The 24,176-nt window shown below is 39.4% G+C and overlaps 1 protein-coding gene across 1 annotated transcript in view; it reads right to left on the reverse strand.

The window, feature by feature from the left end:
* Positions 1 to 22,407: 22,407 nt before the first annotated feature.
* SEMA3A (semaphorin 3A) overlaps positions 22,408 to 24,176 on the reverse strand; it is a 177,644-nt gene continuing 175,875 nt past the window's right edge. The window contains exon 17 of the mRNA XM_080392039.1: positions 22,408 to 23,949. Within this exon, the coding sequence (XP_080248165.1) occupies positions 23,494 to 23,949 (456 nt within the window). The 3' untranslated portion in view covers positions 22,408 to 23,493. The remainder of the gene's footprint in view (positions 23,950 to 24,176) is intronic.

Consider the following 24,176-nt stretch of genomic DNA (forward strand, 5'->3'; position numbering starts at 1 on the left):
AACAATCTCTGCTATTCTTAAAAAGTGTTTCTAACAATTAAACCATTTTTACAAATGGCTCCATATATTGATATATTGTAAGATCAGACAAAACATTGCGATAATCTGGTTTGATCTCTGGAGTAAAACAGGCTATCTGATTTCTACCAGTAAATTTGTGTTCCAATTGAATGATTTCTAGAAAAATATCTGAATTTGGTTTAAACATCTGCCCTGTTTCTGAATCTAACACAATGCCAACTAACTTACTTCATAAACATTCTTACTGTTGACATCCATGCCCTCGTTCCCATCTGAATTTTTTCCATTTCTTCTTAAGGACTGACTCTCACTAAAACTTTGCAGTCTGGGGTCCAGAGCTCTTCATTAACTGGATTCTGCCTCCAAATAAAGAGCCAGTGAACTGTGGTGAAATTATACCTTTGCTTTCTCTTGGTTAAACTAAACAGATTGGTTCATCTTTGTTAGAAAATGTATTGAAACAAGAGTAACTGAACTTAAATAACACTTAGAAAGGACAGTCCCCCATCGTCACTGGTGTCCTGGGAGCCAGGGTGGCTACTAAGAAGTATTAGCTGGGAGAGGCAGAGTGGAAGAAGGTGGGCAATGCAGCCTCCTTCAAGCCTTTGATATATTTATATCTTGTATAAACAGTACCAAGAAGAAAACAAATACTCTCTTGTTTCTGAGGAGCTCGAAATGCTTAGTAATTCACGGTGTATTGAATCTCACCAAGCTAGATGAGCATTATCCCTGTTTTAGACAGAGGGAAATGGAGGCAAAGGGAACTTACACGATTTGCCTCAGAGGTAGATTATCCTTCTGCCTTATTCACCAGCCTGAGCTTCAGATTTCTGTAGATAAAAACATTTGTGTTTCAGTGGGATCTGCAAGGGCATAAACATCAGGAAATTTCCTTCTAATGCTACCTGTTGATCTGTTGGTCCTTAGAGATAAATATGTGTGACATGCATGATAATTTTTCTCCAGATTGCATAACTTCAAATTTCCTTTTTATTCAAGCAGGGCCTGATTCCAAGCCTGATTGAAGGATGAGATGGTTCTCATGAGCTTTGAATTAAGCTTATAAATGTGTCTTCCATTTCAAAATGTGATGTGTACATTAACAGAGCACTATTATTTCAGCTATAAGGCATTTAAAAAAAGAATTATTCTTATTTACAGTTTCATGTAGGCAGAATGATTACCAAGTTATACAAATGAAATCCAAGTCACCAAGACCAAAAGCTGATGATAATTTAAAATGGCTAAGGACCTTTCTTTTCTCGGTGTAATTTGCAGCAAGTATTTGCTCGAGGTTAAAGGTTAAACCAAAACAAAATTAAAAAGAAGAAATTAGCAAATTAACAGATCCCCATTTAAATCAAGAGAACGTGAACTTTTTCTCCACCCTGTGGTTACTAAATTCAATCTTGTACTGGAGAAAATCCGCTGGATGGCAGCCTTGCTCCTTGCAAATTAGCAGATCCAGCCCTGATTAATCAAGCTTTGTTATAAATCTGCAGCCCAGTCCTGTCCTTTGCCTGTGCCCCAGGAATAGAGGTGCCTTTGCCTGATTATTCAGAGGGATAAGGATTCTTCACATGCAGGTGCACTTAATCTTTTCAAGATGTAACAAAGCCCTATAAAGCCACACTCTGTTGTGTAAAACATAATATGTCCGTTGATCTTTCATGTTTATTCAGCTTTTTTGGGGGGAGGGAGGGGGTGCCCCAACAAAAGAGAGGTAGAGTAAAAAGTATGCAGCTTGCATGTTTAAGCAATAAGGAGATTGCTCCATTGTCTAGCATAAACCCCGCCAGTGTGCAATTTCCTTTTTCCTGTTCTCCAAATTAGTTGGTAGGACCAAGTTCCCCCAGGTGGGAATAAGTTCTCCAGACTTCTTGGAAAAAGCTGACCAAAAGTTCCCAGTACAAATCTGCTTTCTCCTTAAAACAACCAGGGAGTTTTGCCAAGGTGCCCTGTATCCTAGTGCAGTCCTACCCCTAAATCTGCTGACATCGGTGTGGAATTGTACCTTACTAAGTTTGGGATTGAATCTTTTGCTCCTGACAAGTATGTTATGGAACAATAATAACCTTCTGCTTCTACAAAAGTTAGATTTGCTTATGCTTCTGTGAGAGGTTTTTCTCTAGCTGGATAAATGGAAGCAAAGGCTAGGTCAGAGCTGGTAGATTAACATACTGCGGATAAACGCCTTTTGTAGGAACCAGGTGCCCCGGTACTACATGTGATCTTGGTACAGTTCTCAGCATGTCAGTAAGATTATAGGTGAATAAATCTTATCTCTACCGCCTTGGACATGTGGCAGATTCAGTTACCACCCCTAGTTGCTTTTCCCAGGCCATGCTGCCGCCAAATCCCAAGGTATCCCTCCTCCACAACCTGCTCCTGCCAGCTGGCACAGAAGACTTCCCTGTTGCGTCTGTCACCCTGTAAGTAGCAATTTATCACCATTCCTGTTTTACCATGCTGCTGTCTGCTGACCTTCTGCTGCTTGGCATTTCAGCCTCAAAGAAGCAGAGCCTGTTCAGAAGCCTTCTCATCTCTGTGAAATACTGGAGCAAATACATTGTCAGTAAAGGCTTCTTGTCACTGTGTGGCCTGACATTGCTATTTAAAGCTTAACAGAAGAACTTTTTAACAACAGAGCAAGGACCCTGATTAATCAGTGAGGATTAATAAGGAAACTGCTGCCCTGTCTCCCCATCCATATCCCACTGAAGGAACAAGTAAGCTGCTTGTGAATGAGCTCCTGACCCACCTTTGTTTGCATGTGGCATGTTAAGGAAATTCATCAGATGTTTTGGTGATGGATGTAACTCCAGAGCTGATACCCACTTAACAAGGCCAGTACACACCACTTAGAAAGGCAATCTCATGAAAAATCCCAAGCGAAACTGTCACTGCTTGTTTGTGAACCTTTGAAAAAATCTTGCTGCGAAAGCATTGTTCTCTGCCTTCATAAAGGAGAATCTGCATCAAAGAGTGAACTGGCATGCAGGTACCCAAGCCTCAGCCTAGGTGAGAAATTATTGCATGCATACCTATTCCAGCTTACAGCAGCCCCCTGCCACAGAAGCATCGCTCTTAGCAGAATAGTGTTTCCACAAAATAGCATTTGTGCATGACACAAGCATGTTCCTCCCTCGCTTAGCTGTGTAAAACAAAATGTCTAAGTCTATTACTGGGAGAGAGACACTGCAATTTTAAAGCCATATTCCTCATCCCATATCTCATAGTTCTCATACAGGGTGAAAGCCTGAGATGATGGAAAGAATTCACACCATTTCAGCTGAACTATGCAGATGAGGTGCTTGAAGTGGTGAACTGGTGACCAGGAGGTCTGCTGTGTGAAGGAGAGCGCCTAGGGTATCGTTTAGTTACCTAAATTAGATGTCTAAGCCACAGTGTGAAGACTATTTCCCTTTTCACGTATTTTATTAAGATGTCAAGATCTGAGCATTTCTGTCCAAATCATACTGCATATTTCTGTGATACTTATTCATTTTCTTGTTCCTGTACATTTGTTTTGCACATGGTAAATTGTACTGTCCTGCAGATGTAACATGTTCAAAATTTCAAGCCCTACCAGGTGGCTGCCTCTCAAGAGCCTTGGATTTGCTTGTAGAATACGCAGCTATCACCTCTGTTGCTCTGGAGGGAGCCTCAATAGGAACACAATCAGATGAAGATAAACCCCTCTACAACAAGTTACTACAACACTTCAGCACAGCTGAGACCGAGCAAACAATCCTCTCTTGCTTTATCAGTGCAATCTGAACACAAGCCTTCCTGGAGCCTGACTCTACATTAGTGAAATACAGGAATACACTTCTTAAAGAGCACTTCCCACATCTGAAATACATCCCCAGACAGCAACAACCATTCACCGAGACACTGCTGAAACACATACCAACTTCCTTCCAAGTACTCAGCACACCAGAAAAGAAGGTGTACCAGTAGTGCTAAAGGAAATCTGACTCACTGCCACTGTTTTAGGTTCATGCCTATCGTGCTTGGTGAAAGATGTCCATATTCTTAGCGACTTTGTTGACAGACTTCGTCAACACCGTATTTGAAGAGGCAAAACTATCATCTACCCTGCAGCCTGCCTAAGGCTAAAAAAACCTCATGAGATCTTATGTGCCATTGCCTTGTAGCAATCCTTCTATTTATAAATAAGCCAGGTGGTAAACTCTTATGGAAATAATAACAAAAATCTCTTTCCACTTTTATTACCCTAGATTGCTATAAACATCAGCTGTGCCAAACTAGAGAGGAAAGGAACCTTTGGCAGTGGTAGGGGACAACATTTTCTTCAAGCTAGTTACAAAAATAGTCACAATGCCCTTTAATTCATGTAACCTCAGCAGATAATGTGCTCATTCACAGCAATAGTGATGACTATAAAGGACACACAACTGAGTAAATAACTATTTATACAATAGATTTTAGTAGTAGTAGCTATGACCTTTGGTCTTGTTTTTCTTACTCACGTAACAGAATGTGCTTACAGTGACTACCCAGTAAAATATAAAAATTTCCATTTTGGGACGAGCTATTTATTCAAAGTTTTTGAGCCAGCTCTATAGCACCTAGGACCTCTGAAAGTGACTAACCACTTACATTGAGGTTCAGCCTTTAGCTTGCCTCTTTTTTAGGTGTAGGTCAGTCCCCTCAACTTGGGCTACTGGAGTGGTCACCATTTCAAGATCAGACCTCAGGCTTTCCTCTTTCTTGAATGGGGTGAGCCATCCACTCAGAACTAAGGGTGCCAGTGTGTTAGTTGCTCGTGGGGTTCTGTTAGTCTGTGCCAGTAAGTGAATGAGAGCCCGGGTTTGCGGTCAGGCTCTGCCTCTCATTCTCCACAGCGTTCAGGTATTAATGCATGCTCTCTTACCATTTTGGCCCATGGGAACTAGGACTTTCCTAGTTCCCTTACAGGAGTGGATTGGGGGATAGAAGATGCTGTTCCCAACATGCAATGTGGTTGTGCCTCACCTGAGCAGAGAAGAAAGCTCAGTTGTGTGAAAGGTATCATGTTGTTCAATATGCACCCAAGGTTGGCCAGCAGTAATACAACCAGCACGTTTTATGTTCTGGTACCAGTAGCAGCAGTGACCATAGTGACCAACACAGCCAAAATCACTACTTTTTTATCCCTCCTATTTCAAGTATTTAACCAAATTCACAGCTCTCTAGATGTTTTCTGTTTGGAGGAAATATCTGAAGGAGGTAGAATAACATTCTTTTTTTTCCTCTTTCCCTTTCTTTCTTTTTATTTTTATTTTTTTCTTTCTTTCTCTTTCTTTTTCCTTTTTTTTTTTTTTTTAACTTTTTAAATGTAATTACTATTTACAAAGAATGTTCAGAGATTTATTTGCTTCAATGGAACACGAGTCAAATAACTAGAAACAACATAACCACAACAATTTTGCTTAAATATCCAACTTATTTCTGGGCAGCACGGAAATCAGTTACTGTTTCTCATAACATTTCTCAGAGTCACATTCTGAGTTTTTATCTTAAACATATTCTTTTCTGCTTTTCTATTTCTTTGACTTTTTTCCCCCTGATTCTTCCTCATAAGCACACAAACTTAAGAAAGCCAGAGTCAAGGGTGTAAGATGTCATTAACATACCCTTGTTTTGGGCAAAGCCATGTACCACGTAGAATTTGTTATTTTTTCCTCTGTTTAACTAAGTGAACTAATTTGCTTCTATTTCATTGTTAACATAAGTGAAAGGCAGTTATTACCCTGTAACAAAATATGGAAGTAAATAGCTGTTCTGTGAAAAACAAAACAAAACATAACAAAACCAAAAAAACAAAATAAAAAAATAACCCATAAAAAACAACCTTTTGCGCATCTTTCTTGAATCCTGTCAACACAAAACAAAGGCCCACATCAGCTAAGATTCCTCACTTACAGGGATCTGGTTGCCAATCTGTTCCACTTGCTTTTTTCTACTTTGAGGCTGAAAGTATTTTTCAACTTGATGCTGTACTTCATAGCCATTTAGAGCTGTTTAACAGCAGACACAGTGCAAATTACCTGAATATTCAGCTAATGAATGAGCTGTTTACTGCAGTATCTTGCTGTTATGTCCTGGACCTGGTCCCTCTTCCCCAGCAGCATCCCTCCTGCCTGTGATTTCTCACATCCCAGTTGATTTGAGATGTGGATTATGTGTTCATCTTACATTCAAAGAGCAATACTTCTGGAGGGATGTGAGTTATCTGATTATATGTGAGAAAATATGTTCACTGCTCCTCCTCTCAGCCAATTTTTACTGTGAAAAACCAGATGCAGATTTACCAAAGGCTAAATCTGAAAACATCAAAGCCTGCCAAATGGCTGTGTGCTAACTGAGGGGCTATCTGCAAACCACTGTGTCTGTATAAAGTTCTTAATATATTACCTCTACAAACCCAGAAAGTAGTAAGATTTACAATGCTCAATTAACATAGTAACTTTAGTATTCATTAATCTTCACCAGTCATTCCAAGGCTGCTGCATTAAGAATGAGAAATAACAGTAGTAAAATGATCAAACAAGATTATTTTATTTGTTTCCAGGATCTTCTCACTCAGACAACTCCCTGCAGTGATTGCATTCTCTTGTGTGGAAACAAGCCTTAATTGAAGGGAGCTGAGGACATCAGGAGTTGAAGGATAATTTACAGAGAACTCCAGGTGGAGGAAAACACCAAGCAAATACTTCATCTGAATCATAACCAAAACTGAATCCTATAAAAAGTAAGAAAGGTAAAACAGAATAAAACACAACTGACAAAGATCAACCTGCTCATCTGGATGGGAGCCATCACTTTTGGGGAAATGGAAAACAGAAGGAAGTGACCATCAAGTATTCCCTTTATAACGGGCTGACATCACTCAGTTCTCTACTGGACAAGGATATCAAATTGTCTGTGATCCCATTTTAGGACAGTGGGGAAAGTCATACCTGGCTGTAAATTTTACTACCAACTTGTTTCTGTTCTCTGGAGATTCTAGTCTAAGAGCAGGAGGACAAACACTGATACATCAGTGAATGAACAGTCTTCTGGGTGATGACCTTTGTGAATACTCTTGCTCTGCTCTAATAAATGGTGACTCGGAAAAATTGTTGTCATTTAGTCTGCTTCTGACAAACAAAAGGGAAAAAACAGGCCTTACTTTCTGAGTCACTGGATTATCATGAGCAGTAGGAAATTAGTGTATTGGGAAAGGAAGGAATAGCTTTATGAGGATTTGGGAATCTCTGAGACCTCATCACCAGCAGTGACCTTCAAGACCTTCCTATGTGAAAATCCAGCTGGACACCTGCTTCTCCCACTCTGTGGTTTGCAACTCTTTACCTATTACATTTGTCTGAGCATATTATGTTCACCGTAGAAACACTAAACTCCCTTATGTGAAAACTAACCCATATGGAAAAATCATATTTCCCAGATAGTTGATCAAATATATTTCATATGTTTGAAAGATACTGTGTAGTTTAAACAGAGCTGGCTTGAACTCATACCACATATAATCTTTGCTATGGAACAAGATATGTTTCAAAACAGGTGAGAATATGAAAAAAGGATTGAAAGGCTATATTACATATATTAAAAATATATATATATCCAAACAGTTAATTTCATATCAGACCAAAATTATGGTATGGAATTTGGGTTATTTTGTAGATTTCATATATTTTGTGACTGATTCTGGGGTGGTACAAACACAAAGCATGTGGAAGTACATATTGCAAGCCCATTTATTTAAGAAGGTTGGACAGTGTTGTGGTTTCAGGTTTGGATAAGCTGGGTTCGTTTTCTGACTGAGGCACTCAGGTAATGTTGCCCAGCCACTCCACTTATCCTTGGCCCAGGTTCTCAGCGGTGGAGCAGTGAGAGCACTATTTCCTACGTTTGTCATGAGGAAGAAAGAAATCTGTTAATGAAGACGTGACAATATAGGGTACCTAAGTACCTTTATAGATCAAGTCACATTTTGATTACATGCCTGAAAATTTTTCCATAATAGCTTGTAATTAATAAAAAGTAAGCTCTGTTAACTCTGTCAAAGTGTAATAATGTTAAATCCCAAACTGTTTGGTCAAAATAAGACATATTTACTAAGAAGACTTCTAGGGGAAATCCAAGTGGTTTAAGAAGTGATTTTTCAGTTGATTACTCTTTCCCTACAAAAAGCAGTGTCATTTCTTGTCATACTGAAACAAGCCCACTAAATGAAAGGTCATAAAAGAAGATTAAGAAAAACATACATGCTTTTTTATTAAAGATTGGAGGCATTTTGGCTGTCTGGGTAATACAGTAAAAAGGTTAATATTTGATGAGGATCTCATAAATAATCCTTCAATTTGGTTAAAAAAATTAGTTGACTTTTTATGGAAGAGGTACTTTTAATCTAATAGTTATGAACTAATGCCAAGACCAATAACCACTGTTGTTTCAAATATACACAGATGTCTGTCCTCTTTCAGTCATCTGTTGTTCCACCCCAATGCTGAATTCTAACTGTGGACAATATGCTAAATCTTTGCATATATACACATTATATCCACTGCAACTTCCACCCCCACCATGAAAGACACAGAAGATCGTGCACTAAACAAGGAAGTCCTGAAGGTATTTTGAAACTCACTTAGGTGGGAAGAGCAATGATATAATAAACAACATAAAATAATGCTGAACCTTCTATGCACACAAATCATGTTTCTAGAAGCAAAGTTGTTTCTTATCAATATGATTTTCTTTAGATTATTCACTGAATTCAGGGGGTTTTAAGGAGCTGTTAGAGTGAATTAGCAAGACACGGGGCTGTACTGTGCATGTAGAATCAGGTTTATTTTTCTTTCTAGTTATTCCTCATATGGGTAATATGAAACAAGTGATAATCAGTACAATTTTTAACGAGGACTTATCACAGCTGTCATCATAATTGGTTTCCCATGATGCTTATAAAAATAAAATGGATAATGATAGAAGAAGTATACTCCTATTTTTTGCATTGTTTTGCAGAGTTCAGCTGTGCAATTGGTTTTATCACACAGCCTTCAGTGAAAACGTCTTTTGTATTTTTCTCATTTTGTATGACAATACTTGGCAATAGTTAGGTGGTTGCTGGGCTAAAGCAATTGCTTATTAGACTAATCACTAGTATCTTGGTATTGTCTGGTGCTTCCACCCAGCTGACTGCTATACTGACCTGCTCTTTCTTGCTTTAGGCTGTAATCACACTTTTGGTACAGGTCGTCTTCTTATTTGTGCATTGTATGATTAAACGTTGTAATTCATAAGTCTTTTTATGATCTTAGAAAATACATCAGTAAATAAAATCTAGTACTGAATGCTGCATATAACTTTTAAAAACCTCTTTAAGGACCACTGACTTTTTAATACCTGATACTTGTACAGATATTTTTGCCATTTACAAATAAGGATCCTTTGTTGTCTGACTAGAATCCCTATGCAGAAGAATATTTGTATTTATTAGTCTATCTGTTTACCTGCAAAATACCTCTCAATGTGGAGGCACAGAGTGTACCTTAGAGTCTTATATTCAAATTAGATTACTCACTCTGAAGCAGAACAATTGTTAAACTACAACAAATGCTATTAATGTTAAAACAAGAACCAAATTATCATTTAATCTAAGCAGAAATACACAGAGAATATTAGGCAGAAAATGCAACTAGCAAACTTCAAAAGCAGATTTTGGAGCTACCACGTGTGTAGCAGAAAACAATTCCTCAGCCAATCTTCTACTATAATTATTTAAACAAGGCCAAGAGAGGGTGACTGTAGACTGATTACTCAAGGACAGCCCCAGTATATATTTGAAGGGTTCCATTAAATGAATTGAGCAGATAAAAAGTTCAGAAAATATAAAATAATGTATCATCCTTTACACAACAAGTTAAAGATGTGAAACTACTAAACCAAAAGTTATTGTAGATGGTAAATTTTGTATGGATTCAAAGGAGGTTGGAGAAGTTGATGGAACAAAAGTTTGCATCAATAGAGGGGCATAAAAACTACCTCTGGACCACAGCATTCTGGGCTGCATACTGTTGAAAGCCAGGGGATTATTCTGGGGAATTATCACTATATTTGCTTCTCTGTTACAGTCATATGCGCACATTGACTTTTATCCAGTGCTGCAGACAGTTAGTTGGGCAAGATGGACTTCTGGTCTGACTCAGCATACTTATTCTTATGGTCTTATGTTATAAAGAATTATGAATGCATGTTCTCAGAGGGATTTTCTAAAGTACCTAAGACATTTAAGAGAATATATCTCTTTACAAGAGTATGAAACCTGTTTTTAAGGGTCAAAAATAGCCCTCCCAAGAACTTTCAAGTTTAGTTTAGCTAAAAGATTCCTATCTTAGGTGTTACCAGAAGTTAATCAAACTCCTGGATCTCCAGAATTACAGTTTCATAAGAAACTAAAAATTCTCCTGAGAGTACCCTTATTTTCTGACACTGCCTTAGCTACACATACCAAAATTCTGTGTCTGGGAAAACCTGCTTCTTATTTGAAAACAGGAACTCTATAAGAACATAATAGCTACTGAAAACAAGCCACCCCCCAAAAAAAAATTCAGAAAATTTGGGCCCTGATGGGAAAGGGTTTGGGTAAGATCTAAATACAGATTAGAGTTCCTAGAATCTTAGAATCATTTAGGTTGGAAAAGACCTTTAGGATCATCAGGTCCCACCATTAACCCAGCACTGCCAAGCCCACCACTAACCCATGTCCCCAAGCACCTCATCTACTATTATTTAAACACCCCCAGGGATGGTGACGCCACCCCCTCCCTCCCCGAGCAGCCTGTGCCAGGGCTCGGCCACCCTTTCCATGAAGGAATTTCCCCTCACACCCACCTAAACCTCCCCCGGCACAACGTGAGGCCGGTTCCCCGTGTCCTGGCGCTTGTTCCCTGGGAGCAGAGACCGACCCCCCCTGCCTACAGCCCCTGCCAGGCAGCTGTAGGGAGCCACCAGGTGCCCCTGAGCCCCCCCTCTCCAGGCTGACCCCCCCAGCTCCCCCCGCCCCCCCCAGCCCCAGCCCCAGCCCCAGCCCCTGCCCGGCTCTGGACACGCTCCAGCCCCTCTGCGTCCCCCCTGCCCTGAGGGGCCCGACCCTGAGCCCAGGCCCCGAGGGGCGGCCGCACCAGTATTGTTATCTGACCATGTATTGGTGATCTCACCCTAAAGGAACACTGGGGCAAATTCTAATTGAACTTCCCTCTCGTAGATACTCAAGATTGACAATGATGGATCCTCTTCCCTCCTTCTTCCTTGGGCTTTCAGGTTATAAATTCAAAAGCAATGTATAGGAACTTGCACTGTTTGGACATCTACACACAGTTGTGAAATCCAGATGTGAGAACACAGAATCACAGAATTCCTGAGGTTGGAAGGGAACTGTGGAAGTCATCTGCTCCAACTACCCTGCTCAAGCCAAGCCACCTAGAGCATATTTCCCAGGTCCATGTCCAGACAGCTGTTGAATATCTCCAAGGATGGAGACTCCACAACCTCTCTGGGCAACCTGTGCCTGTTCTCAGTCATCCCTACAGCAAAGAACTGTTTCCTGATGTTCAGACAGAGCCTTCTGTGTTTCAGTTTGTGCCCATTGCTTCTGGTGTTGTCACTGGGCACCACTAAAAAAGCCTGGCCCTGTCCTCTTTGCACTTTCCCTCCAGTTATTTGTGCAGATTAACAAAATCTCCCCTGAAACTTGACTTCTCCAGGCTAAACAGTCACAGCTCTCTCAGTCTTTCTTCATATGAGAAATAGTCCAGCCCCTTAATCATCTTCATGGCCTTCATTAGTCTCTCTTCTGTATGTCCATGCCTCTATCTTACTGACATGTCCAGAACTGGACACAGTATTTCAGGTGTGAGCTCACCAAGTGCTGAGTCTAAGGGTCACCTCCCTTAATCTGCTGGCAACACTCCTCCCAATGTAGCCCAAGATACCATTAGTCTTCTTTGCCTCAAGGACATGTTGCTGACTCATGTTCAACTTGGTGTCAATCAGAACCCCTGGGTCTTTTTCTGCCAAGCTGCTTTCCAGATGGATGGCCTCCAGCGTATACTGGTGCATGGAATTGTTCTTATCCAAGTGCAGGACTTCGTGCTTCAGCTGGTTGAACTTCATGAGATTCCTGTTGGCCCAACTCTCCCACTTGTTGAGATCAAGGTAGATTCCCAAAGAACTGAAATCAGCAGCATGTTGTTCTTCCGGTCCACCCACAGCACCTCTAACTCATGACTGATGCTCTCCTACTATACTCCAGTTCTGCCCTCTCTCTGCTCCTTGTTTCTTTCTTCTGGTAGGATTCACTAGATCCCTCCCTGGTCCTTGAGTCAGCAAAATTCAGCTTTATTTACACCATTAAGAAACCAGAAGCACAGGATGAAACAGATAAATAAAGACATCATACTTTATAAAAGGAATATAAGAGTTTGCCACATTATCCAGAAAGGTATCCAGTCAAGCATGAGGAAACCTTTGTTCACATTACCTTGGTAATAACTGGCAAGCTAATAAATGTGGTGCAGATTTATTTCAGCCTCCCAAAGCTCTGTCATGATTATGATTATGAGTCTACCTCTAATTGAATGAGCAGCCCTGAATGCTTCCAAACAATCTAACTTTCCTCTTTCTTCAAGAAAGAAAAAACTGCCTTTGAAAATTTAAAGCATAAGGTATCTTCTAAGCATTGAGCACTAGGAACAAAGTTCCCCTGTGAGCAGGTTATCTCATTACTTTACTGTTTATTGAAGAACTGTTTACCCCTTTTTCTGAGGTAGCTGGTACTTCTTGTCTTCTGAAACATGGGACTGAATGACACACATCAATTCTGTAGGGCAGCATTGCAGTTTCTGTAGCAAACCATTTATATAAAGCATCATTTCAGGAAAGAAGCTGAAAAAAGAAAACCAAGACTCAAAACAGTTGGCATAAAATTGAGGCTGAGCTCTTTTTATGATGTGAAAATATCCTTCTTGGTAATACTAGAAGCTAATACCCCCTAGAGGTGTTTATATGAAAAACTGACAGTTTATTTAGTTTTCTTCAGCAAGTCTATTTCAAACATCAAGTCCTGCTGCAGAAATCAGGAGAGTCATTGTCTGCTGCTGAAAGTGTTCCCACTCGCCTTTCGGAGTGACAATGGAATGACACATAATTCCAGAGGTAGAAAAGAAATGTAAACTTTCATGTAAAATGAATAGTGAGATAAAATTAACATTTCTTGCTGTTATACCTAAAAGTCAAATGCAAAACATGTCTTATGTACAGCCGCTCCATGCTACCAGATATGCAATGCCCTGTTTCTACACCCCCTTCTGCTCAGCCGCTACCGAAGGAGGTTTCCATGCAGGGCCTGACCTTGCCTGGATGCCTCAAGCCCACTGCTTTTAGTGACTCATGGCAGGAAATGCAAATCCTGGTTGATCCCATTCCATTAAAGATAATGGTGGAATTTCTAAGAGCTATGATGGAAGCAGCTTTCACTCATTTCTGAGAAATTTTCCTGATTTTTAGCAGTCCATTATGTCTGCAGTACTCAAATGAACTGGAAAAGCTGAGGGCAAGTGCATGTACCTATTCACCCTTCACATATATAGCTGGGTCTTTATAAGTTTCCAATATTTGTAACCACTTCTGATGTTTATTATGAAAATACTACATACTTGTAATTCTTTTGGAATTGTAGTTCTAATACTACTGTGATGGCTTGGATAAATCTTTTTGGAGATCTCCGATCTTGGGGTAAGATGTTAGCCCAAAGGAGTGACAGAGGTAATATATGGCAGACTTCATTCAGAGTCACCTACTTGCTAGGAGTCACTGGAATACTACTAGATCATGCATGAGAGATGCAGTTCCTTGGCACTACTAAATTAAGTTGCACTTGGGGAAGCAAGTATAAGAGGGGAAATACTAGGACACTGCCTTACCTTGGGAAAATGAGTAAGCATTCCTCAACAGATCACATTACCTCCTTGTGAGATATGTGCTGGTTCTACAGTATAACCCTAACTGACCCAACCAGTCTAAGAGACAAGGTTTAGCAGTTATACAGGCCAATTTATGGCCTTGATAAACATTTCTTTTCTTAGTAGTGGATATTTCCAGCTGGCTTACAGGGAACTTGAAAGTGTTCAATGCCTGTAATAGAAGTAACTTTCATACAGTGACAAAGTAGGAAACCATGTGTTTAAATACCTAGATTTCAAAATAAAACAAAATTATAGAAGACAGTGAGGCTTGACTAGAGACTGCCATTTTGTGATCTTATTTCCCATGAATATTAAAGTAATAGATTTTCATGTTTTCTCAATAAAAATTATCCAGACATTACATTCTAGCATTCTACATGTCTGCCCACAGCCCACCCCTGAACGTTTTATTGGCCGTTGAATGATTTACCATGATTCACATGGAAATTATATGCAAACTGCAATTTGTGAGGACACCATGCCTGGGAGTACCCCTGGATCCTTACTTAAGGTTTCAGCTTCTTCTAGCTGCAAAAGCTACAAAAAAAGGATTTAGTGTTAACAATAGTTACAAATATTTGCAGAAATGCTCGTCTATCAGGCAACAGTAAGTATGATTGCCAACAAATTGTCAAAGCATGGTGAATGCCAAACGGGAGAATTTCTAGGAGACAAAGAACCATTATTTGCTGAGCATGCCTGTGTTCCACTCCATGTCCACAGAAGATTTTTTCAGCCGCATTGTGTCTACTATTTTGACACGTGATGGTGAACTGAACTATAAAGAGTTTAATTCTTCTACATTCAACCATTTCTCCCCCTTCCAGCTAGTGAAGATCACAGAGATACATAATATGTGAAATATTTACCATAGTTTGAAGCCTTGTTATATTCAATTGCTTTGGCATTGAATTGTTTAGCTTTTGTAAGTAACATTTTGAGCCACAGTGAATAGCACAAGGATTGAAATTCATACCTTTCAGTACCCAGACTGTTTGAAAGAGTCCAGTCACTAAAAAAGGTAGTGAAGCACACAGCTTTATTTATTTAGGTGAGAATCTAGCTAAGTATACTGGTTAGCATTAAAGAAAAAAAATAATACAACTTTTCAGTTTCTAAAAGCGTTGGCATGTTTATAAGAGTGGTGTGTGCACATAGCTAATTAATAAAGGAAAATGAAGTGAAAAATTCTGCAGTGCTCTAACAGACCTAGATCAGTTATATCCTCTAAATTTCAAATACTGCAGAATGAAAAAGATCACTTCTCCTTAACTATCTAATATGCAAATCAGCACAAGCGATCTATTTCATCTGTAGTGGACATTGGACAGCTATTAAACTGGGGAAGTGTTGAGCCTACATGATCTTTGCATGCAACAGCAATTAAAAATCAATTTACATGAAGAAACTCAGGCATGAAGCAAGAAAACACTGTAGTCCAGAATGTACCGTAGAAACCACAACATGTGAGTAACTCACATATAATTATACAAGAATGTGGTTAAGTGGGTGTCTGATTCAGGACCTCCGATGAGCGTGTAGATGTTTCAAAACCAAACACAAAGTCCAGTGAGGTGGGAAGCTTTCCATTATGCTCACTGAGCTTTACTCAACTCCTGAATTATTTTGTTTGTTTGTTTTGCAGTACAGTCAATAAAACAAGGTTTTATTGTTTCCAGAACAGAATTTGTTGTTTTCAACAACAGGTTGTTTTCAGAACAGAATTCATCATTATTTAGCAGGTTTTCTTTTAGGGACTGTAAAATTATTTCTCAATTAAAAGCTGATATTTCAAGTCTTTAACTCGTAGTGAATTATGTTAGACAAAACTATAAAGCCTTAAAATAGAACTTTATAGCAGAAGTGCTTACAAAACATGAACAAAAAAGCACCAGTGGACCTACTATAATAATAAAATAACAAACAGAAGAGGAAAGTTACGCATTCTTCAGAGAAACTTGCATTCTTTGGAGGAACTTGCACAGTCTATCTGTTTGTTCTGGTTTATTGAGCTATTCAATGTGGTATTGTTCAGCAAAAGCAGAGTTTATAGGAATGTTTTTTTTTTCTATGTAGTGCTACAAACCAAGCAAAAAGTGACATGTGAAACTAAAGGGCTTGAGGGACTGGTCATTGCAAAACATAGCTGAAATGTCTGCATTTCTTTTGTCTGCTCTTTTCCTCTCTTGCCCCCAGCTATAGCAAGAAATGAGAAGTTCAAATCAAATCATATTTGATATTTACTTGATGTATTTGATCTAGAATTACTGTAGTCTCTTTATCCTTTTTCCATGCAGAAACATGCATCTTTTTTTGCCTCTGCATAACCATAATTCATACTAACACACAAGAAAAAGTGACTGTGAAACTTCTGTAGAAATTAATATATTACAAATATATTACAAAATGAATACAGGCTGCAGGAGCACCCCGCGTTGAGCGGTGTAAAGAGTAGTTTCGTTCCCAGGGCAGACCATCAGATCCTGTTCACACCAGGCTGTAAGGTGGAACAGCCTGAAAAAGCATTGGGCCTGTATGTGAAACAAGGTTCATCCTTCAAAGCCTGTTCAAAGTGCCTCAGACACAGCTCAGGTGTATGTGTTAGTGTACTGTCAGACATGGCAGGGTCATACATGGGGTGAAGGCCTAGCTCTTTCTTTTCATGAGCTCTTTGCTCAAAGGAAAAGGTGTATAAACCTGTGCATGTTAATTCTTAGTAACTATTTAGGTGTACATTTTACCTCTTATTCTGCCCCCCCGCCCCCCCACCCCCAGTATCAACCAAATGGGGTCAATGAAACTAAAACAGAGTTGCGGTGTTGGGGTCGAGCTGGTTATTGTAGGCTTTCAGAAGAAGACAAAAAACCTCAGATGACCAAGAGTTATTCAGGAGGTTTGAGCCTCTTTAGCTGCAAGCACCAGGCTCCAGTTCATGGCCAGAGAAGAGCCTTGCAGCAGTGTAGAGCAGGATGGAGCAGGACCTCCCTCACACCTAAAATCTGTTGAGTGTTCTTATATGGTAGCCCTCATTGCCATGTTAATGTCTGTATTGCCTACCCCAGACAGTTGGTCTGACATAGTCCGACTTTCTTGAGTCTTCACCAAGGAAATGGTACTTTTTTTTGTGTTTTGTTTTAATTTAAAAAAGGATATCTACTGACTCACTGCCAGCGCCTGAGTGCACTTGGGGGCCCTAACATCCCCTCACAACCCTGGAACTCCCCCAATCCTTCCCACAGCCCAGGAACCCATTCCATCCCCCAGGACCCTCAGTGCCTGCCTCAGTGAGGTCATAGGATGCCATCTCCAGTCCCTCCACAGCTGGGGAGCAGCTAGGGCAGCCCCAGCCCCGGGCTTCAGGCACCTCCCTGGGGATGGGGACTGAACATCAGCCCACAGGTGGACCCAGTCTGGCACAGCCCACCCTGCCCTGGCTGGGGACCTCTGCCACCCCTGCGAACCCCCGCCCCAGCCCAGGAAGCTGCCATCCCTTGCAGTTCCCTGACAGACATCTTCTTGCGTTGCACCTCAAGTTCAACTGTAATGAAGATATGCTTTTTACTGCCCACCAAGGCCTGATTTTATTCCTGTTGGTGAGAACAGAACATTTTTAGGTCTAGTACTAACAGATGTGGCAGGAGTAGACTGACTGCTAGTTTAGCTGGAGCTCCTGGACACAGAGCAGCTCAGGGAGGGCCAATCATCAGAAACGGAGCTCCCTTTGTGTGTTGAACAAGCCAAAAGCCTTCAACAGGGACTGTAGAAACTATGTAATGACCTTTCTGGGTTAATATTGAGGCAAGAGGAGCCCCATTTCTTAAAGGGCTGAAAAACTGTTATGAAAGAAAGGGAAGTTACTTTCTTAACCTCAGTGAAACATTTCCAGTATAGAAATTACTTTGCTAGAGCTTTGGGATTTAGCTCAGATCATCCTGAAGTTGTCCAAGTGTCAATGTATGATAAATTCCAGGCAAAAAAGTCCCAAACTAGGCCTGTTCTCCACAGTCTTTCATTTTTCTGTGAAGCTCTCCAACCTTTCACGTGAGTATTTATGGGGAGCAAAGAAGCTGGCTGGTTCACTAATGCTCTGATCTACTTGTATCCTGTTACTGAGAGTTCTGGGGAGAATAGTCCTTTTGTTTTAGGCTTTAGAAAAAGCCATCGTAACATTGCCTCCCATTAAATGTATGATATTTGATGGGGAGCTCAGCATAGGAAACGGAAGAGTGTGTTTGAGTCTTCACAAAGGAAATATTTGTAACAATTTATAGCTGAGGCTGCCAAACATGTTCTTCAGAGATGCACTAGAATTACATGTAGAGCCTCAAATACTTTAGGGAAAAGGGGATTTCATCTAAGCGGAAGCTGGCTGTTTAAATGTGTGTATATGAATATATATATATGCATACATACATATATATGTATGAACAAACAAGCATTAAACTCTGAATGTTTCTTCTTCCCACTCGGTGTCAATGAAGGTTGTCCCTCGGCATTGTACATCCCTGGCAATGTAGCAAATCGGTAACAGAGGACAATCAGTTTAGCTGTGCTCTGCAGGGAGTTCTAGAAAAGGGCACAGCGTGGCTGCATCCAGAAACAAGTGTCTTCCTTTGTGAGTATTTATAACCCATGCACTGGACAGATAAAAAACCAAAAATAAATTACTCTGGTCTTTCAGTTAGTGGATTCATGGCTTGCCATATCCATTTTGTCCTTGTACTTGCAGACAACTTTTGTATCCCACTGAGTTGCCTGGCTGCTGCTGAGGGCTTACTTTCATTTCCAGAAGACAGTAGTAACCAGAAAATAACCTTACAACATCCTTTTGAACTAGATATCTCTATCCTTGCTTTACAGGAAGGAACACGGGCAAAGCTGAATGGATTAGTGATGATTAAGCACTACTGGTTGTTTCTTCAATTCTGTATGTGCCAAAAGGAACTAATAATACTCTCTTATCACTTCTTGTCTGGTATATTTAAACTGCATGCTTTCCAGGGCAGCATTTGTCCCATTACCTGTTTGCACAGTGCTTAGTGCTGTGCCATACTACTTTTAGATAGAGCCCCATAGGCACTCCCGAACAGCTGCTAAGTTTACCTAAGGATACACGGGTATGTCGATAGCAGACATAGAGAACCTGATTTATTCTACTTGCTGCCTGTGTGAGCCAGTTTCCCAAAGGAAGCAGCATAGCTGTGCTAATCCATTAGCTTCACAGAGAGTGAATTCCAAGCACAGCAACTTGCTAGCATTCGCCTGGCTTCCAGGTTGATTTACAGTTTGGTTCATGGGCAGAGTAGGGAGTGGTGGTGTGTATGCTATCTGCAAAAGCCCGTGCAGCTGTGCCAAAAGATAGGCTGAAGATAAGTTTGTAGGTTTCATATTAGTTTGCAATCTTCAAAAAGAAACAATAAATGCCATTAATAAAAGTAGCAACCCTCCGGCCTAGTAAACCGAGTTCCTATAGATTGATAGCATTATATTGGCAACGATGCACTCCATATGCTCATGAAGGTTACAGGGCACATTTCCATGTAAACAGTCAAGACAGCAAACTTCAAATATTTGGAAGAAATGTTTATTTAACAACTGAATACATGCTAAAAGAAATAATTTACAGCAGCAGTTTCATTACATTTTTTCTCTCCAGTTTTCTAGTTCCCATCTGAATTGAAGTGATAAATACAGAAGTAGAATTATGTACTATCCAGTGAGGAATGAGCTTAAAGAATAAGCACATAACCTTGGCACTGGTATAGCAAATAAACCACCTTATCAGCTGTGTGGCAAAATCTTGCATTTTAGTATTATGTTGAACACACCGAAATGGAGTACCTCTAGATAACAGTACTTTACATTGTACCTCCTTATCTAGTCAAAAATATTTACATCTCTTTTGGCTAATGCGTAGGTAGCAAAAACTGAACTATTAAACACATACCATTGATATTCACTAAATAATACATAAAAAGGATCAGTAAATGCGCATTCACATGCATTTAATTTAATATTTTATTATTTTTTTTTACATAGTGACTTTATTGGGTCATGAAGATTTAACTCTGTTCTACAAAGATGAACATTTTCTCACTTTGATGTTGTAGTTTAACATAACCATACAGTTTTTAGGAGCCATTGAACAAATTCCCATCTTCAGTGATCCATGCAAGTGCAAAGTGTAGATGACTAAGAATAAGATTCAATGCATTTTTGTTTCCTGCAAATGGATATCTTAAACCAAATCAAAATAGATCTTTCTAGTTATAAATCAAAACCTTTATTTCTCTCCAGCTTAAACACAGGTTTTTGCTTACTTTTTTTAAAGTCTGTAACTAGAGGTTTAGAGGGTTTTGGTGATTTGCAGAAATACCTTTTTTACCTTTATCTTCAAACCTTATGTTGTTTTAAACAATAATGACACAAATAGGGGTATGAATTTTACTGAAGCTGTAGGGCATCTTGCTACACATGAATTCATTAAGGACTATGATCTTCAGAAAAAGTTCATTTCACGTCAGGATTAAATGGTGGTTTAACTTGACCATAATAAGAACCTGAAAATCAAAAATTTCCACTGCTGGCTTGATCTTCTGCCCTCTTATTTATATAAGCACATACAAAGACATAAACAAGACTACTCATATCAGTGAGGATTAGATTGATGTTTGTAAGATCTGATCATATCAATCATCCAATTAGACTGCCAGGTCATTGTGAAAACATTGCAACTTCTAGAATTTTGTTCCCACAGATTATCTTTCCCTGTATAGAAAAACATATCTCATCTCCTGACAATTTTTTTCTTCTTCAGGGGTGTTGAGACATTGGTTCTGATTGGATTTTTTGCAGCAAGTTGCTATAGAACCAGTTGCTGTGAGCGTGGTAGAGAAAAAAAAAGTTAGACAGCAATTGCATTAATATGTGAAAAAGGAAACAAAGTCATTTAGGGTTTGTTGAAATCAACCTGTATTTTTCCCACTGATTTGTCTGAGGTTCATTTTAAAACTGTCTCCTTTTGTAACAAAGAGGATTCTAATGACTTGGTGGTACACAATAGCCCTACACAAAAGGCTAAAAAGTGTTCTGTGATTACAATTAAATAATTCAGCTGACAACAATGCTCAGAAGTTAATCATAAGCTGAGCTAAAAAAATTAATACTTCTGTGCAGGAAAGCACATAGCTTGAACCTATGTTTTAATTCACCCCCATTCGGCACATCTTGAAAACAAGGGAATTTAATGACATATTAAAGTTCACAGGAACCAAATTAAATGTAAGAGAGACTTAAGGTTGCTTTAAAACTGAATTCCCCAGTGCTTTCCTAAATCATGGCCTTTACAGCTTGCCTGGTCTGTTCAAAGAAAATTTTGCTAAAGAATTAAATGACAAAAAATCTTGCAAGTTCATCCCCTGCAAAAGATACAAGGGGGACTGAAGTGACTAGGCTGTTAGTGAAAATCCAATTGCTACAGAAGCAAGAAACCAAGGCTTCACCAATCAGGAGAATACTTGAATTAGTGAGTGGCAAGGAGACTGGGACGTATTGTGAGAGAAGCTGTCACAGCAGTTGTGTTTACCGTATCTGATAAGCTGATAGTGTGGCGACTGATAAATTAAATAATCTGGAATGAATAACAATGAAACAGATCAGTCATCAATACAGACACACATTTATATAAAAGCTCCTTTAGCAAACTAAGGACTTTGTTCTAGTAATTTTCCCCACAATGACATTACTTGAAACTATGTCATTTACAGACTCTACCAAGATAAAATATAGGAAGCTGGAGGAAGATGGTCTCAAAAGAACTGGACACCATAGAACTGGGGACCAAAGGCACATCTGTGCTGAGGTGAATAAATCCACTACTTATAACCCTAAACTGACACTTACGGTGCAAGTACATTGTCTGTTTTACCCTGTTGCTCTCCTGTATATAGAGTAAGACAGAAGTGCAGGACCAAATTATCTGTTAATATAAACTAGTCTTAAGCTGAACTTCACCTATTTACTGCTGCAGCAGACCTTGCCCACAGATAAAACTGTCCCTTAGATCTTTAAACAGAGAGCTGGCTTTGAGGTTACTATTTACGTGGCCTAGTGTTGGTTCTTTGCATTTGGGTGATCTGGCCCACAGAAAGAATGGAGCACTGAGAATCAGCATTGTGGACACATTTCTACTGCTGAGCTAGGAACAAAACTCCTTAAACTGAATGTGAGCTTTGCTCATGGATATATGACAGTCTATGAGCCACAGTATTTAAATATTAGCATTCACGATATTTACGAACCAAGAAAGCAAGAGTGTAATTAGTAGAGGGTATTTTAATGCTATTTGTTGGGTTTTTTTTAATTAAAAAAGAAAATATACAACTGAAAATCAATGCTCTCCTCTTCATTGGTTCAATCTATAGCAAGGTATTATACAAGTTGAATCATTTCAAATACCATACTTAGAAAAAAAGAATGCAGAAGACTTCCACGCTGTACAGTGACTTTCATGTTAAAATAGCTTAGTTTTAAAATTATTTTGAAGTTACATGTCATATAGATTACTGAGAGGGGAGGAGGGTAACTGCAGTGTGACTAACTCCCCTGGAAGATTTTCCAAACAAAAGAGTAAAGCAGCTCATAATTGGAAGTTGTCTTCTTTTCCTCTAAACCAATAATTAGAAAGTACAATATTTCTAAGACAAAAAGTCTAATCTATTTTAGAAAAGAGCTAATGTTTGCTGCATATTTTTCATGGTACATTTAAATTATAGTTTTAATAAAATACATCTTTAGATCAAAGCTGAAAGAAGTCATCAGTAGTAGGCCAGTGTACTCCACATTTTTCATTCTTCCAAATGATGGATGGCTTATGTTGTTCAGATTTCCACAAAAAAATCTCATTCCATATTGTTTTTCCTCTTCTAGTACATATAAACAGGAGAACTGGTAGACAAAACAAGAACAAAATCCTTGTGTCCAATCACGTGTTTTAACTTTCATCAGCTTAATGAGTTCATGCAGTTTTATATATAAGTCTAAAAATGGTAGTGCTGCTGATGAAAGGTGGGATTTGTTTTTCTTTTCTTTAAGATGACAGCATGAAATACAGCATTTCATCTATATCTCAGGCAAAGAAGAAAGGAAAACTTGCCTGCTGAACACTTGCAGAACTTTCTGAGCAGTAAGCTACATCCGGACGAGTTATCATCCTTGAAACTCTGGTCTTTCTGGTCTTAGAATCAGAGCAGAGAGGAAGGACTTACTAGGAAAGTTAGAAATGGATTTTATTTAAACCTGGTGGAAATTTCTTGAACTTTCCACTCTTGTAAACATCCACATAATGCCATGAAAAGGTTCATGAATATTGCATTTTTTTCCAGTTATCTGTCTATACAAGTTTCTACTTGGATGAGGTTCCTAGAGGTAATGTAGCTCAGACACTCCGTGGTGCCCTCTCAAATTCATGGGTCCTCCTGTTCCTACCTTTTTTATTCTCTTGTAGGTGCTTCCACTTATTTGTATTCACCTGCGCATTGGCAGGCCTTTGCCGGCGTTGTTTGCGGTCTCTTTTCCAAACCTGCTCACAGAACTCATCCATTGTGTTGAGATTGGGGTGATTGATTAACTGCATGAAGTCTCTATACCAGATCTTTTGACTGGGGGTCATGCTGTTAGTAGCATCCTTGGTCTTGGAGGCATCACCATCTTCTTCTTTATGGAGCAGCTCTTCCAGGTGATCAGTATCAATTACTTCCAGGGTCACTTTAAGCAAAGTTTGCATGAAGCCATGCTCCACAGCATGACAAAAATAAATACCAGAGTCTCTCCGTTGAAGACTTCGTAGCAATAGGCCCTGTTCTGTCCGGATCATGCGATCATCCACTTTTATCTGTATTGGAAAAAAGCGGTAATTTCAATAGTTATCTTTCATATATATGCAACATTATCCTCTAGCCATACCAGTTCCTTAGTAGAAGTCCTTTCAGCTGGTAAAACTTGTCCAAAAATCCCCAAAACCATGTGAACGGAAAACGCTTTGACAGTCATCTGTAGTTATGAAAGGCTCAAATACTCTGGAAAAACTAATGATGTACTGCAAAGAGTTTGGGGGAATTA

Source organism: Falco punctatus (assembly GCF_963210335.1).
Source record: "Falco punctatus genome assembly, chromosome: 6".
NCBI lineage: Eukaryota > Metazoa > Chordata > Aves > Falconiformes > Falconidae > Falco > Falco punctatus.